This window comes from Pteropus vampyrus, unplaced genomic scaffold, assembly GCF_000151845.1.
Source record: "Pteropus vampyrus isolate Shadow unplaced genomic scaffold, Pvam_2.0 Scaffold568, whole genome shotgun sequence".
Taxonomy (NCBI): domain Eukaryota; kingdom Metazoa; phylum Chordata; class Mammalia; order Chiroptera; family Pteropodidae; genus Pteropus; species Pteropus vampyrus.
Genome location: NW_011889349.1, coordinates 470,077 through 482,388, shown reverse-complemented (window position 1 = coordinate 482,388; position 12,312 = coordinate 470,077). Strand labels below are relative to the sequence as shown.

At 45.4% G+C, this 12,312-nt stretch overlaps 1 protein-coding gene across 9 annotated transcripts in view; it reads right to left on the bottom strand.

Annotated features, from left to right (window-relative positions):
- The window catches only part of PISD (phosphatidylserine decarboxylase), a 36,410-nt gene that overhangs the window by 10,428 nt on the left and 13,670 nt on the right, over window positions 1-12,312 (bottom strand). For 3 of the 9 annotated variants that reach the window (XM_011384266.2, XM_011384267.2, XM_023525516.1), the window contains one exon: window positions 145-257. The exons of the other annotated variants lie outside the window; for them this stretch is intronic. In XM_011384266.2, coding sequence (XP_011382568.1) covers window positions 145-257 — 113 coding nt within the window. The remainder of the gene's footprint in view (window positions 1-144; window positions 258-12,312) is intronic. 9 annotated transcript variants of the gene reach the window in all.

Here is a 12,312-nt window from a genome sequence, read left to right as displayed (position 1 = left end):
ACTTGGTCTAGACTGTAGGGTGGGCTCCTCGCACCAGGGCCTCAGGCTCTAAGCTGTAAAGGCAGGGGGCTGGATGGCCCTCCTGAACCTAAAAGCCACCTCTCAGGCTAGACAGGCAGGCCCCAAGGAGCCCAGCTCACTCACCGGCAGGTGGCCCCGTCTCAATCGGCTTCCTGGCGCAGCGGACTCCGGGAGGTGCCGCTCCTCCGCGGAAGCCTTGGGTTGGCGGGCGGAGGCTCGGGCTCCAGCCACTCAGACTGCCAGGGCGGGGGCAGGAGGGCGGACACTAAGCAAGGGAGCTTTGCTCCGCCCTCCAGCCCCGCTCGCCCTGGGGGCCCCTTTAAGAGAGAAGAAGGGAACAGCCCCCTGGCGACCAGGGACTTCCCCAGAGATGGCTCCCACCTTCTGGGCTGGGAGCTGTCTGTCCGCAGCAGGGGCTGCTGCATGATTACCGCTCCCCCTCCGGGCAGGCTCAGGCCTCCAAGTGCTGGCAGGCTTCTCTAGACTGAGCAAATGGCCACCTGCAGCCACCTTTTCTGGCCCTCCAAGCGACAGAAGGTATCTAATATCTAAGTCCTTGCTCCTTCCCATAACCCATCCAGAAGACAGAGGCTCCCCCAGCCATACACCCTGTCCCACTTCCTCTCCTCCAGGCAGACACAGCCCTGATGTACAAAATCCCCTGACATACAAATTTTCCTGTGCTGACCAGCAAACAAGATTCATGGGGCAAGGCTCGCCCCTGGGCCCAGCACGCAGGATGAAGAACCTGTATGGTGATTCTGTGCCCTGTCTTTCTGCCCTACTAGAGAGCAGAGGCCCAGCCTGCAGGGTCAGCACCCTAGCCCCATACCCCCCATCTCAACATAGGATGGAATGAACCAGCTTAACATTTTTCAGGAGGGGGAGGATCTGACAGGGAACACTATTCAACCAAAGAAAGAGTGCAATTCAGGAGCCTGGTTACTCTGTGCAGGTCATGCCCCAGGGCAGCACGCCACCCACTGGTCAGACTGCCTCAGATTGCTCTTGGCTATTCAACAAGGAACCAACCCCAGCTTCTGACCACCGAGCACTTAGTTCCTATAGCAACACTCAGAACAGGAAGAGAGCCTACAGGCTTGTGAAGGGATGGGCAGCTGGGCCAGGGCAGCCTGGAAAGGACAAAATGGAGTACAGAGACAGCCCACACACCTGTCCTCATCTGGACCCAGCCCAAGTGCTCCATGACAACCTACAGACCTGGGATGCTGCAGTGGAAGAAGGGGAGACAACAGGGAGACCACAAGGCCTTCCATGGTATTGCACACCTACAATGCACCAGTAGGAGCAGAGAGGCAGGGGTGGTGAGCCATACAGAGCCATACAGAGGTCCAGCACTGTGGGCTCACAGCATTCTCGGAGCTGGGGAGACTTCAGACCCCTTCTCACCTCAGAGCTCCAAGCAAACACGAGAAATGGGATAAAAAGGAGTTAACACACAAGATGCTGACACAGAATCCTATCAACACGAAATACCCAAACCAGAAAGATCAGGGAAGACTATGTGGACATCCCCAAAGCCTGCAGCACTTCCAGACCAGGCCCAGCCCCAGTTAGACCTTTAGAGGAAAAATAAAAGTCTGTGTATTAAAAGCCCAGCTTCTCATTTGCTGAGCAGCCTCTGGTGCCAACACTCTTCTCTCTAAAATGATCAACTGGGGGCTCCACGTCATCTCTCAGAGTTCCTTTATGACCACTCAAACACCATCAGGTGACTGGTGTTCAGAAAACTCATAAACCAGCCCAAGGTCTGCCCTGAGACCAGTTCCCCACCTTCTAATCTGACCACCACTTGGTGTTCCAGTAGGGACATGCCTTCCAGATTCCTGACAGCAGCTGACAAATCATTTCTGGGAAAAACAAAAACCCTTTGGTAAGTTTACTTTCCCACACTGAATGAGGCCCCTTAATTTCCAGTCCTCCCTAGGTAGGAGTGCCACCTAGTGCCACTGCAAGGCTCTGCAGGCTCCAGGCCACTTGGCTGCCAACACCTGCAGACAAACCTCCCTCTCTAGGTCAACCACTGCAGCTCCCTACAGAGTGAATTTCACGCACAACTGTGCCAGGGCACAAGGCAGCTGTGGGACAGGGTTGGGAGGTGTTCTCTGCTAATTCTCACTGCCTGGGGGCGTGTTGGGCCCCTTGAAAAGATCTATGATGGCTGGTGTCTCACGGCTCAGCCTCACAGAGGACTGCGCAAGGAGCCAGGACTAGCATGAAATGCCCTCAGACGATTTCTTCATCCACGAGCTTTTCCCAGCCCTGCCAAATTCTGCCCTTGTATTTGCAAAGGTTTCTTAGCAGTCCCACCAGCCCACAGGACTTCTCTGATGCCCCACAGCCCATGCAGAGCCTCTCCAGCAGCTCCCTGGGGAACTGAGGTGGCACCTACAGCATGATGAAGGAAACAAAGTACTTTGAGGTGGAGCAAGCCCAGCAGAAAGGGCCCTGAAGGTGGCTGAGTTGCCACTTTGGACTCTTTCCAGCCCCAGAGCTCAGCCTTGTCTTGTTCCACATCTTCAGACAGTCCTCTGCTCCTCCACACACTGTGCTCAAAGCCACGGGAAGCAGTTCCCCAGTGGTACAGACACAGAGCTGTCCCGGGGTTGAGGAAGGCAGGGAAGAGGCAAAGACTGGAGTAGGGACCTGGGCTACCTGGGGGTGTGGCTGCCACAGTTCCCACCATTACTGTGAAGGAGGAGCCCCAAGGCCTCTGAGCTCACCTCCTGCTCTAGAACAAGCCTAAGAGTCTCTGAGGACGAGCTAGGCTGTAAGTAAATTGCACCTGAGCAGGCAGGGAGATCTACTTCCCTGCCAACTTGACTATTTGCCCATTTTAACAGCCACAACTGTTTTCTCAACACCTATTAGGGAAAAATAAGATAGTACTTACTGAATCTCTACCCGCTCCCTGCCAGCAGGGGACCAGGTAGTTAGACATACATTGTTCTCATTTAACGACTTTACGAGGGAGTTAATAGCAGCTTGTTTGCAGACAAGAATAAAGCTATAAGCACGTAGTTTAAAAACGTGCAGAACATGTTCACTACCGCCCAGGGTCATGGACACCGCAGCTTTGCGCTGCGTGCAGGCAGATAGGGCTCTGGGCAGTGGGCGGGCAAAAATGAGGACACAGGGCAATGTGGGAGAATGGATGGAGTGATCTGTCTTTATTCCTTTTCAAAAACTGAAAGGTTGCACCACATATTTGAAAAATTCTAAACCGAGGCTAGAAATAAGGCAGTAGTGCTAACAGAGAGAGAGTGAGCACGGAACACAGCCCGTCCTGACAGGCCTGTTCACACGGCCGCTTCCTGAACAACTCTGACCTCATCATAAGCCCCCATGGCCAGGCTCAAATGAAAAAAAATGGCATTATTATTGTGCCCAGATGTGGACTTAAGTACTTAGGGGTCAGCAATGTATTTGCAAATGGTTTAGAGGAAAAATTATATAGAAAGAGATAAAGCAGACATGATAAAACACTAACAACTGTTCGATCAAGGGTGTTTGCTTTAAAACACAGGAAATGCTCTAAATCCTATTACTGGGGAGAAAAACCCAAGCCCATGCTCCCCACACAGCACTTCTCTTGCTCTGAGGTGTGGGGGAGCAAGCAGGACCTGCTTGCATGGTAACCCACACACCTGCTGCTGCTGCTTCACACATAGCAACTCAAGACCCAAGCACTCGGCCAAGGTGTATCCGGCACTCTGTCTGCCTGGCCCCTGGCTGGGGGCCAGTGTTTGTGCCTGATGGGATAGGCCGACTGCCAACCACGGCTCAGCTACACTGCAACCACTCTGCAGCTACAGGCCCTCCCATCTCCATGGAGTTACCTCCGAGGCTTGCAAAAGGAGAGCTGTGTGGACTGCTTCCTCCCCAAAGGGTCCCCCATTTCCATCAGGCCAGCTTTCCCACAATATGCACCTCTGTCCTCAGATCAAGGCAGAAAGAACACCTCAGAAATACCAGAGACCAAGGAGAATCTGTCACCAGATGTCATCCTAGACGCTCAGAGGAACCCTGTTACTGTGCACTCCCCGAAACACCTGACATCTGACATCACCCGGTAACTTTAGGTGTACAGATGCTACACACCTTCCACCCTTCTCATTAAGAAATACTAAATGAAGGCTTTATTCCCCCTTTTTGACTTATGGGGACGAAAGGACAGCATCTCTGAAATCATAACTGCCACACAAATGCAGAACCTGCCACAGCTCCAGGCACACCTGGCTGCCTTCCCTCCCGTGTGTGCTGTTCACTCAAAGCCAGCTCTCTGCAGAGGCCCGTGTCGACCACTCTCCTCCTGAAGGCCAAATGCCAGGCCTGGGCAGCCCGAATGAACAGGCTCTCTGACCATGAACCCCAAGCTTTTCCAGGACGTCATGAGCCCTGAAAAGAAACTCGTGAAAGCGGCTCCTCCTCTCCTGATCTCTGCCTGCCTGTGGCTCCTGCTCTAAGGGCGGAGCGTCCTCACGGTCTCACCAGGGCTGAGAGCCTTGTTCCTGAGGAGCATGGGTTCCTCGTTCTGTACCATTCCGTCTAAATGTTCAATTTATAAGTACTCTGAGCCAATATAAACAGAGAATAAACAAGAGAAAAATGTTGAAGTGGACTCACATTTTTAAAAAGCACATTACAAACCATATTAAGGTACCAGTCTTGATGTTCCCTATTTCCTCTGAGACCGTCAATGAAGAGCCACTAACACTCCTCCATCTGCTCAAGTCAAAAACCATAAGTCATTTTCCATTTCTCCCCTCTTCCCCCATCCTAACCATCAGTGCGTCCTATCTGCCCTCCCCTCAAAAATACCCAAATTGAGTCCCTTCCCCCACCATGGTACCCACCACCCCCTACCTTTTCTTGCTGGGATACTGTAAGAGTCTCCCAAGCAGGCCCCCTGCCTCCACCCCAGCTCCCCTACAGTCTGTCTCCACAGCAGGCAGAGCCATCTGATCAGAACCCAACCCTCACTTATAAGACAGGCCGAATGTGTTGGGGGTCCTCCAGCTTTCCTACCTTTCTTCTCTTTGCACCTCCAGCCACATGGGCTCTTTGCTCTTCCTCAACAGTGACAAACATACTCTGTCCATCTCAAGCCTCAGCCTAGACTGCTCTCCTTTCAGATGCCCCTTGGCTCTCCCCTCTGCTAATGCAGTCTCTGGTCATGTGGTATCAAGCAAGGCATTCCTTCCCTGACTGCCTCAGTCCCAGCCTGGCTTACCTGTGCCCTTTATCTGTTTATGTTTTCTCCATGACACTTCAACCACTTGATACGTCCAAGTGTCCATTTGTTTCTTATCTGTCTACCCACTAATAAAGACAGGAACTCTTGTTCAATCCACGAGTGGATCCCCAGCATCTCAACAGAGCCTGGCATTACAGGTGCTCAAAGGTTTGAATGAATGCGTGAACTCAAGAAAAAAAGAATCATGTTCATCTATGACAACTTCTGTTTTGCTAATATCCAGTGTGGTTAACGTGCTCAACAATGCCAACTACGGCTTAGCAACAAAAAACAAGTTTTAGAAGCCGAACACATACGACAAACTGTATAGGTGTCCAAACCTTTTCAGACAGCAATTCTACACGTAGGCATTCACCCTGAGGAAAAGGCCTATGTGCAAAGAAAGATGTGCTCTACATCATCCACAATGGCAAAAACTACTGCTGCGCCAGAATCGACTGTAGTAGTACAGCCACTTAACGTGCTTTCAAGCAGTCAGGCAAAATCGCATGTAGCAATACACATAAGGTAAAAAAGGCAAAATACAAAACAGGTGTATCCATCTAAAAATAGAGACAAAGTCCGTGACTATGCAATCACAGACACGGTGAGAATAGGTGGGAATCATGACTATCCTCTGTTTTTTTTAACATTCTATCAAAGTATTATATCATTTCTGTTACTTAAAAAAGAATGAGATTGATTCAACAGGTGTGCCAATACTGTTCAATGGGAAAAGGACAATCACAATGGTGGTGGGAACACTGGATGTCCACGTGCAGAAGAACAGGGTCAGACTCTAATCCTACACGGTGTAAAAACTTGAAGACAAACATAAGACCTAAAAATATAAAACTCTTAGAAGAAAACAGGAGAAAATCTTCAGGACATTGGATTCAGCAATGACTTCTTGGATATGACACCAAAAAACACAGGCAATAAAAGTAAAAATAAACTGTACTTCATCAAAATTAAAAACTTTTTATACATCAAAAGATATTATCAAGAGAGTGAAAAGAATAGAATGGTAGAAAATATTTGCAAATACACATAGCTAATAAGAGTCAGGTATCCAGAATATATAAAGAATTCTTACAGCTCAGCAACAAAAAAACCTGCCTAATTTAAAAAATAAGCAGAGAACCTGAATAGACATTTCTCCAAAGAAGATATATATTTTATATATATAAAGAACTCTTTAGATATATATAGATATATCATATATATATTTCATATATATATCATATCTATATATATATATACCTCATATATATATATATAGATATGATATATCATATATATTGCCAATAAGCATGTGAATAGATGGTCAACCATCTTTGGTCATTAGAGAATGCAAATCAAAATCACAATGAGACAGAACTATAGGGGTTAAGAATGAGTTACCCCAAGATATACCGCTGTGGCATGTAGATTATTTTCCGCTAAAGGCAACCGAGACCCTTTGGGCTCAAGAGACACTGCTATCCTCCCCTTACCTACCCAGAAGAATTTGAATTAGGGGGCCTTGCCCATAATAAGAGATCATCTGAGATAAACTTTTTTGACCTATCTATATGGCAGGGCAAACTACTAAACATCCGTTCTTCTTATCCTGCAATGACCCTCTGAAGCCCCAAAGTGCTTCACCTCATCCTTAGCTCAAAATGCTATATATATCTCATTTTCCCTTTCTGTCTCATCTCATATATGCAAGGTTTCTGACTTTCATGTATGTGATGTTCCTATACGTACATATGTAATTAAATTATTTTCTCTTGTCAATTTGTTTCATGTAAATTATTAGACCAGCAGAAAGAACCGAGGGAGTAGAGGAGTTTCTTCCTTTCCCAAACCATTTCGTACCCATTAGGATGGCTATTATAAAAAGTAAATAAATAAACGACGACTCGTAAGAATATGGATAAAATGGAACCCTTGTGCATTGTTAGTGGAAATGTAAAATGGTACAGCCACTGTGGAAGTCTGGCAGTTCTTCAAAAAGTTAAACATGGAATGACCATATGATCCAGCAATTCCACTCCTAGTTATATGGCCAAAAGAACTGAAAGCAACATCTCAGATACTTGTACACCAATATTCATAGCAGCACTATTCACAATAGCCAAAGTGGAAACAACCCAATATCAAGAGATGAATGGATAAACAAAATTCCACACAATGGAATATTATTCAGCCTTCAAAAGGAATGAAACTCTGATACATGCTACAATATGAATCTCGAAAATATTATGGTGAATTAAATAAGCCAATCACAAAAGGAGAAATGTTGCATAATTCCATTATATGAAGTACCTAGAATAGTCAAATTCATAGAGACAGTAGAACAAGTGGTTACTAGAGGCCGAGGGCTGAGAAGAATAGAAACAATTGTTTAATGACTACAAAGTTTCTGTTTGGGATGATGAAATAGTTCTAGAAATGAATAGTGGTGATTATTGTGAAAATACTGTGAATGTACTAAATGCCACTGAATTGTACACTTAAAAGCATTTAAAATGGTACATCTTAAATTATGTGGATGCTATGGACTAAATTGTGTCCCTCAACCCAAATTCATATGTTGAAGCCCTAACCCGCAATGTGATGGTGTCTGGAGATGGGGCCTTTGGGAATAACTAGGTTTACATGTGGTCATGAAGGTCCAGCCTTCAAAATGGGATTAGTTCTATTAAAGAGAAAACTAGAGGCCTAAAACAGCATCATTCATGCAAAAGCCCATGATACCAAACCTAGATTTAATACCTGACCAAAATAGTGTTTCAACTTCTCCCAGAAATACAATTTTAATCAACCGGTCTGGAATCTACTGGTCAATCACATGGTCCCCCTCCATTTCCTCCCCCAAAGAAAGCAGCAGCAATCTGCATGATAAAAAACACTTGTCATTCCCTTGCCCATAAAAGAAGATATCTTGGTCCAAAAATAATCCTTTCTTTTCTTTCGCTAATAGCTTCCTTGCCCCACCTTCCTATAAAAACCTTCCATTTTCTATAACCTTTGGGAAAGCCTTTTCAGTTGCTAGATGGGATGCCCCCCAATTCATGAACTGTTTAATAAAGCCAATTAGATCTTGAAATTTACTCCACTGAATTTTTTTAACAGTACCCTTATAAGGAGAGACATGAGAGCTCGCACTTGCTTGCTCTCTCTCTGTCATGTGAGGACACAGTCTACAAGCCAGGAGGAGGGCTCTCATCTGAACCTACCATGTTACCATCCTGACCTTGGACTTCTCAGCCTCCAGAACTGTGAGAAAATAAATTTCTGTTTTTTAAGCCACCCAGTCTATGGTATTTTGTTATGGCAAGCTGAGCTAAGACAGTGTATTTTACCAGGAGTAAAAAAAAGAGAAGAGAGAGAAGTACCCCTAAGACTGAGTTAGTATACATTACCAAAATATTTTTGAATGGTTTCTGGGAGGAGAGGAAGAGAAGGGTCAGAAGAGACAGCAAAGTGACCCAGGAGAAGGTGATGAGAAGGGACAGATTAAGGGGTGGGAGCACATGGACTGACATGAAGACAGAGGACACACACACAGAGGGTAGGGGCAACGAGGACAGATAGTGTGAGACAGGCAGAGATATGTAACTTTCCAGCAGCAAAACTTCCCCAAGGCAGTGGATACCCACATCTGCATGCGTACGCAACCCTGAGCTGAGCGCTGTACAATCTTCCTGGCGTGGCGATAATGAGCAGCACCACCATTTTAGGCCTACCAAGCAGGTGCCAGGACCTCGGCGTCGACTGCATGCCTGTGTCTGCGCAAGCACCATGACCAGGAAGAGAGAAGATCACCCCCGCTGATGTCAAGCCCTCCTTCACTCTGCCCTACACAACAACCCTAGAGGGTCCCTTTGGAGAGCTCGCCAAAGAACTTGTCTTACTATCCCCTTGTGCTCAAGCATAAGCCTCAATGAACCTAGTGCTCAAGCATAAGCCTCAATGAACCTTGTGCTCAAGCATAAGCCTCAATGAACCTTGTCTGAGCTTATGGTTTGGTCTCGTCAATTTCTATTACATAGAAAGCCTAAAAACCCAAGGTCGGTAACAAGTGGACAAGAGAAACAAGATGAAAGAGGGTGATCTCCAGGTCCCTCTCCTCTAGCTGCACTCCTCGGGGATTATGGGGCATCAGTCTTATAGCCCCCAATTCCATGTTTTATGTTAATGTGACCTCTGATCTTTTCTGCTCTTCCATACACTTCTCTCATCCAGTGAGCAAAGTGAAATCACCAGCAACACATAAAGGACTTCAGGATGCCTGAAGCATGTAGAATGTGCCCTTGGCCTACCTGAACTCAAAGCGCAGGAGCAGAAGAGCAGCTGGTGTCTTATAACTGCAACACAGGGGCTGACGAGCCTTAAATGGGTGGTGACAGCTTCTATGAGCAATCATTTCCAATATATAATTGTGATGTTACAATTTATCAAAAATACATATTTGGTTTAGATGACCAAAATATATTTGGTCATAGTTTCAGGCTCGCAGCTCTCAAAACCCTTGGAATTTCCTGAGTGATAAGAGTAATGGGGGTATCTTTTGTTACAATATTTGGCCTTTCGTCTAGGGTCCTGAAATCTCCAGAGCCATAAAGGTGAAATGTGTATCTTTTGATTCACAGCAAGCCCTTTTCCATCACTCTGGGTTTATTGTTAATGAGGTGACTACTGGAAAGCACTTAAGGATGGCAGCTGGTTGCCAGGGGAACCGACTAAGAATAGAGTTGAAACTTTCAATCCCACCACCCTGATTTCCGGGGGACAGGGGAGGGGGGAAACTAGGTGCTGAAGGTTGAATCAACGGCCACTGGTTTAACCAATCATGCTATGAAGCCTCCATAAAAACACAAAAGGACCCAGTGTTGAGAGCTTCCAGGCTGAGGAACCATAACACTTCCACGTGTCACTGAGCAAGGTTCCAAACTCCAAGAGGACAGAAGTTTCTTTGTTTGGGACCTAGCCCTATGTATTTCTTCATCTGGCTATTGATTTGAATCCTTTAATATCCTTTGTAATAAAGCAGTAATATAGTAAGTAAAATGTTTCTCTGGGTCCTGTGATCTGCTCTAGCAAATTAACTGAACCCAAGAAAGGGATCATGAAAACCTGACTTAAAACCATTCAGTTAGAAGCACCTGGACTTGCGACTGGCATCTGAGGTTGGGGGGAGGGGTGTCGTGTAGTACTGAGCCCTAACCTTGAGGAATAGAGCAGAGAAATAACATGGAGTCACTGTGGTCAAGCTGCTAAATTATCAACCTCAAGTGGGCTGAGACTTAAGGAAACAATTATTTTTTAAATAACTCTGGAAACTTAAACTTTTGAACTTTCCAATCCTGTGTCAATATCTAGATGCACATCAGTGAGTTGCGTGTTTTAATGCCTGGACATACATCGAACCTTCAGTTCACCATATGAATGAATGTTCCCTTGTACAGACCACCAGACATCTGCTGAATACCACCCTGGACCAACCCAGGGGCTAAGAACTGATTCTTCTCAAAAATGCACTTTTTACTATAAAGCTCTCAGACTTTACTTTCTCCTTCAGAACACTCTGGGTATTGCCTAGCAGTATTTATGATTTGCAAATCCTGAGACCCTTAAATAAATCTCTGTCACTTATTTCTAGCTAAAGCACCCTCGCTCTTTTTGAGTACATTCGAAAACCTGTAACCCAAGGGGGGAAGGGTTACTGGAACCTCCAATCTACAGCCAGTCAAAAGCACCGATGACAACATGGATTTGCAACTGGCATCTGAAGAGGAAGGCAGTCTTGTGGGACTGAGCCCTCAACAAGGGGAATCTAATGCTATCTCTGGGCAGACAGTGTCAGAATTAAGTTGAACTGTAGGCCACCCAACTGGTGTGAATTGTTTGTTGGTATGCGGAAACACCCCCCACCCTCACCCCTATGTACTAGAATTGGTTCCAGAACCTTTTAATAATAAGGATCCCTCCAAGTGTCCGTGCTGAAATGAGTTCTGCTTGTTTGGAATGAAATTGAGGTTACTGCACCCACTATGAGCTACGTTCTCTAAGACAGAAAACAAGAAAGGAGAGAGTTATGCAGAGAAGAACTCCATAAATCTACAGAGGGGTTCCCCTGACTCTCTTATTGAGTACTAAGCCATGCTATCTAGGGTTAAATTCATGAGGCTCACAAAGAATAATTAGAGAGCTGTCCGCCAAACAATTCCCAGAGCTCATAAGGGACCAGGAAACATTTGCATTTCAACAGGCTGGGTGGAAAGTTCTCACTGAATACCTGGGGCATTTAGTAAATATCCTAGAAGGGTCACACCTTAGTACAGTAGGAGCACATGTTCTCTATCATAAGTATGGCAGTTACTACACAAGTGTATACATTTATCAAAAACCAATGAACTGTATGCTTTAAAAACGCATTTTAACTGAATGTAAATAATACCTCAGTAGAGATGACTTAAAAAATTAGATCACAGCAGCATCACTTATAATAGTTAAGGCATGGAAACAACCTAAGTATCCACTGATGGATGAATGGATAAAGAAGCTATAGTATATATGTATATACACATACACACGCAATATTCTTTTATGGAGTATTATTCAGTCATAAAAGATTAGGAAATCCTACCATTTGTGACATGGATGGACTTTGAAGGCATTATGCTAAGACATATATTGTGTGATCTCATTTATATGTGGAATCTTAACAACAACAACAACAAAACAAACTCATGAAAGACATCAGAAAGCAGGGATGGGGGGACTGAAGGAAGGTAGTCAAAAGGTACAAAATTCCAGTTATGAGACAAATAAGTTGAGGGATGTATTGTACAACACAATGACTAAACACTACTGTGTAACATATAGGAAAGTTGTTAAGAGAATTAATTATAAGAGTTCTCACCACAAGAACATTTTTTTTCTTTTTTGTTTTATTGTATCTACATGAGATAATGGAGGTTAGCTGAACCTACTGTGGTAATCATTTCACGATATGTATAAATCAAATCATCATGTTCTAT